This window comes from Cebus imitator, unplaced genomic scaffold, assembly GCF_001604975.1.
Source record: "Cebus imitator isolate Cc_AM_T3 unplaced genomic scaffold, Cebus_imitator-1.0 Scaffold90, whole genome shotgun sequence".
In the NCBI taxonomy this organism is placed as follows: domain Eukaryota; kingdom Metazoa; phylum Chordata; class Mammalia; order Primates; family Cebidae; genus Cebus; species Cebus imitator.
In genome coordinates, this window is record NW_016107405.1 from 5,844,510 (window position 1) to 5,849,891 (window position 5,382).

Sequence of the window (5,382 nt, forward strand, 5' to 3'; positions counted from 1 at the left end):
AATAAAATTTTAGGAATCAAATAGAAGGGAAAAAAGTAATGTTTTTCTATGTAATTGTTTCCAAAATGTTCTATAAAAACTCTTTCTAAGCTTGATAAACTAATGAACACTTTTACCTTCATCCCACTTTTCAGTTCTTAGCTTTGGTTTTAAAAAATAACTCTGCAATTCACACTGAAAGATGCTTTGTGAAGTCAATTCCAGAGCAATCCTTCTTTGCTCATTTTGGGGAGAAATACACAATTCCTACGTTTGCAGACCATTCTAAATAGCATGATGAGGGGAGAAAAGGACACTTACCTTTTGTGACACTGGCATTCTCAGGTTATTAATAGTTGCTGAAAATACAGGGTTGTTTCCAGAACTATGAAACATCCTTAAATCATCCCTGGAATCAGCAATCTGGAAAATACAGAATTTGCCCAGTCATGTCTCCACAGTCACACTGTGCATACTCAGGGCACAGCTAAATGGCGGAGAAACCTCAAAAATATTACCCTTATTCTCTTCCCTGCCCCTCAAATCCTGAAGTGTTCACATGAAAGACTTGAAGTCTTTATGTAAAACTGACAGCAAATGCAAGAGAAACATCCTCTAAGGGAAAAGAACCCATTTGAAAAGTCAAAAGAAGACCAGAAGACGAACTCTCTAGGAAAAAAAAAAAGTTACTTGGCAAGTAAAGAAGGATATAAAATTTGCGAGATTTTAATCATTACCTTACTTTTCCAGTGTATTCATATTTTGTTTCCAACAAAGTTAAATAAGATAGTGAATTGTACTTTGTTGTAGATATTATGACGACTCAAATAACACAGTTGAGTGTTTCAGGGGAACCTGAACAAGTTTCAACCACTTTCTTATGCTCCCTTTCAAGCAAAAGACATCTATCAAGGCAGCTCAGTGAAACCTGCTGCAGATACCAGAGTGCCAAAACAGGTTGAACTTGATGCATGTTTTATCTGAGATTTCAGGTCACTGGTTTCCATATTTGGATCTCAAATTTCACAGCTTAAAGATTATGATGATATGCATTATACAAGCTAATTCTTTTTCTCATTTGCCAAGAAAGCTGTTGCTTGATCTGTAAGTCTGCTGTGATGCTTGTACTTTTCTTACTGATAGATGACTGACATACCAAAGTTGGGAATATGGAAAGGAAAAAGATCTGAGGAAACTCAAAATTAGGCTTACATAAAAAGCTTCCCAGGCCAGGCACGGTGGCTCACGCCTGTCATCTCAGCACTTTGGGAGGCCAAGGAAGGCAGATCACCTGAGGTCAGGAGTTCAAGAGGCCAACATGGTGAAACCCTGTCTCTACTAAAAAATACAAAAATTAACTCGGCACTGTGGCGGGCACCTGTAATCCCGGCTATGGGAGGCTGAGGCAGGAAGAATTGCTTGAGCTCGGGGGGTGGAGGTTGTAGTGTGCTGAGATCGTGCCACTGCACTCCAGAGCATACAATTTTAACTTCAGGTCTAGGAGGAGTATGGAAAGGCAGGCTTTACAAAGTAGAGCTCTTTTATTGTCAAAATAATATTTCGGAAGAAACAAACAGCTTTTCTAAGCAACGTGAAGGATGGTTTGATTTGGAGTATTAACCATGCTATTTAATAAGGAATTCCTTTTAGGAAATTGTGGTCCCCCAAAAGTCTCCCAGCTGTTGGGCAGAGCCATTCAATGCCCGATATTTGTACTGCTCACCTTGCTGATATCAGACTCAGACTTGCTGGAGCACATGCTCTGAAGTTCCTTGACAAGATCTGCTTCATCATCTGAACCCAGAGAGAGTCTCTGATCCAAATTCAAAGTCAGTGATACATCATTCTCTAAAGACCTAACACAAAGTTCAGAAAAATGTTTTTCAAAGTCAGAACAATTCCCAATTTAGAAATCTAGTCACTGTACCTTTTCTAGGATTTGGTGTGGGGTAGGGAAAACGTTTTTAATATCTTTTTAATATCCTTTAAAGTATTTCATAAATGTCATTTAATGCAACAACCCACTCCCATACCCTGAGAGATTAGAATACTAAGGTAAGAAATTTCCACAGGATTTTGATAACTCCTACTCAAAACTTCTTGATAGGATAAAATTTTGTTTCACAAAGACATTCACTTTGATGTACAATATTCCAGGCCAGACAAAACTAAGATGCTAAACACTGTGGCATAGGGGACAGTGTGATAAAATGGAACAAACATGAATTTCAAACTTGGCTCTACTGCTAACTAGCAATATGACCATGCATCAGGTTTTCTTTTTTCCCTCCTTAACACCTTAGTTCCTGGGTTCCCTTTTCTGTAAATAACCCTTATGTGTACATCTTAGGGTTACTGGAAAAATTATACAGGCTGTTGCATGTAATGGATCTAGCAGTGGTCCTGGCAGAAAATAGCAGGCCATGCGGTTTCCTTCATCCCCCTTCTCTCTCTTCGCCCTCTCCTCTTTTGCAATACTGCAAACCAGAGGACAGGATCCTAAATGTTACCTGACAAGTGACAAGGCGCACAATTTGTTGTACTATCACAGGGACCTATTTACAAACTGCCTAAACATTTCGATAATTGTCCAAATCATCCTTTATATATCAGTATTTGTAAGCTGAAATAGTCAACTTCTTAGGAACAATATAAGAAATTATCACTGTAACTATATAGCACTTAAAAATAGTCATGCTGTTTCTGTAAATCTGTGGAAAAGTCATCTAATGACTGTGTAAAAGTTCACAAATGCATAAACAATTTGATCAGAAATGAACTCTGTAATATTTCTAAACGTATTCAACAAATTATAAGCAAAATAGTGTTTATATTATATTAATCTTAAGGAACAGTTTAGACGTCATCCAAGGATACTATTCATTAGATTTCAGTTTAATATCAGCATTTGAATGACATCTATTACTTTTTTAAAAATCATTAACAGCATAATAGTCATACAAATAATTGAGAATATGGAACATTCAAAATAGTAATTGAAGTTACTTGATTTATCTTTGTTTGCTATTGCTATGAGTGAAATTTGAAAGGGGGACTTACTTTTGTTTTGACAGAGAAGCATTCCTGTTACAATTCAGCTGTGATAGGGTCTTATTTTTTATTCCTGTTAAAAAAAACAGAACCATTTTCAATAGATCATTGTCCCTGTGCATCTTGAACTCTGTATTTAAAAGAAACAGATTGTGGACTCTGCAACACTTTCATACTGTTCTTGGATTAGCATCCACCACTTGAGGAGACTTGCCCCAGGACAGAGGCTCTGGGCATAGCCTCCTGCACAGGCATTGTGGGAAGGTCAAGGAATAGCCAGCTCCCTCGAGTACATTTTGATGGAACTCGGTACAACTAACACTATCTGAATCTCAAGTCAAGAATCCTGAACTTCGCTTTTATTGATGGCCCTTCTCTCAAGTTCCTAGTTTCTTAGGCCCTTGTTCTCAAAGGACCTAAAGATTTTAATACCTGCCTTTTGGTGATGGTAATCACCCTTTCTCTACCTTTGTGGGCAATCCAACATTACTATGTAGTCAGGCATAGTTTTTGATATGTGGCATTAGCCATGCATTTGTAGAAATAACAGCTTTTGCATTATGTGGCAAAGAAAATATGAACAGTATAGAAAAAGTCATGGAATTTAAAAAATGCTGAAAATCATATCAATGTTTTTTGAAGTGCTGATTATGACCTAATTTAAAAAAAGGGAAAATAGCCTGTATTGTTTGCTGTAGGTATACAGATTTGTATCAGTTATATACACACAAACGCAAAGGCTTGTGTGTACAGGTCATGGTGTAAAATGTATTTCTCACTACGGTTATGGATAAAGTTTGAGAAATACTCTTATAAATCATTTCAGACTCAATGTTATAAATGCATTAAAACACTTAGTTGCTTTTGAGTGAATTATAAAATATAAATATTGCCAGCACAAATTTTCTCTAAAGAATGTTTTTGAAAAGTAAATATATCCTCATTAAAAGCAGATCAAAGAAAATCACTGTCAAGTTTCTTTACTCATACTTTTGTCATTATTGTTCCAAAGCACCAACTCATGGTTTCTACTAATTACTACATAGCACACAGCCTTGGGCTGTGCCCTAAAAGCCTGGGATCTGACATCACTCTTTCTGTTTTAGGTCAGGAAGGAAATGGGCTGTATCTTTATAAAATTTTATGAGCTTCCATAGTGATCCGCATGCAAAAGGATTCCTGTGTTGGTTTTTTTAAACAACCAAAGTCACCCCAACCGTTGTAATACTCATATATGCAATGCAATTATTGGAAAAATTTACCATTATAAAAATAATGAGAGGCATTGTCAGTCATGGTTTTTAACCCAACAACTGACTCGTGAATTATATACTCTGTAAAATTACCTTTTAGAAATCTCCTAGAAGTCAGTGTATACTCTTATAGTTTTACTCTGTCAAAGAAGTTCATGCTTCAAGGAGTATAACATTTGATATCAAATAGCTCTAAAACTAAAATTATTAAAATACAAATAATTTCAAACCTATTAATCTTTTTCTTTTTACATTTAGCATAATACAGTTTTCTGAGCTAGACTCTTCCATGATACTGCTTTAAATTCATATTCATTTTGATTGTTTGTCCACTCTAAAGCATATACCAACAACACTTATTAGCTCAAAAAGTTGATCTTAAACTTTATGTAGAGATTCTAATAAGCTTAAAAATGACACAGTGAAGAGCCTCAGTGGGTTTCCGGTTATTTGAGTGCTCACAGATCACTGCATGTCTAACAGGATTAGGGTGGCATGGACTACAGAAAAGAGCACTGGCTTTCAAGAGCTGATTACAGAACCCCACATTTCCAGGAGAGGTATCTAAGGGTCTCTGAACCTCAGTGTTGTTCTCTGTAAATGGAGATCATCATCATTGTCTTAGAGCTTTCTTGCATACTGAAAGGTATGCAAGAGCAAATGAAAGGTATAATCCTTGCTACAGAAAGTCATCTGGGGGGTCTATACTAAATTGGTGGGCTGGAGTCTAGTGACTCTCACTCCCTGAATCAAACCCTCTGACAACTTTGGGAAGTAATGACAAGCTCTTAACATCAAAACAGTATCTTATCAATATAAAATATTTATCTTTTTAAAATTATAAGAAAATTCATTTTATTCCATAAATTTTCATTCAGTCACTTAAAAAAAAGGGGGCCACAATTTGCTAGCATGCACTTGGGGTAATTAAAGAATCCTAGCACATATTGATAGACTTAAAAAACATTAAATTTTTATTAAAATTAACAAAACACAAGCTTAAGAATGAAAATATACTCAAGGCCGGGCACGGTGGCTCAAGCCTGTAATCCCAGCACTTTGGGAGGCCGAGGCGGGTGGATCACAAGGTCAAGAGATC

General features: G+C 36.4%; 1 protein-coding gene across 7 annotated transcripts in view; it reads right to left on the minus strand.

Moving 5' to 3' along the window:
- Nucleotides 1–5,382, minus strand: part of CTTNBP2 (cortactin binding protein 2) — a 161,132-nt gene that overhangs the window by 7,362 nt on the left and 148,388 nt on the right. For all 7 annotated transcript variants that reach the window (XR_001827145.2, XR_005201339.1, XM_037740809.1 and 4 more), the window contains 3 exons: nt 3,040–3,103; nt 1,703–1,835; nt 301–402 (listed from right to left, as the gene is read on the minus strand). Coding sequence is in view for 5 of the 7 variants with exons in the window: in XM_037740809.1 (XP_037596737.1) it covers nt 301–402; nt 1,703–1,835; nt 3,040–3,103 (299 nt within the window). In the remaining 2 variants the exon portion in view is untranslated. The remainder of the gene's footprint in view (nt 1–300; nt 403–1,702; nt 1,836–3,039; nt 3,104–5,382) is intronic.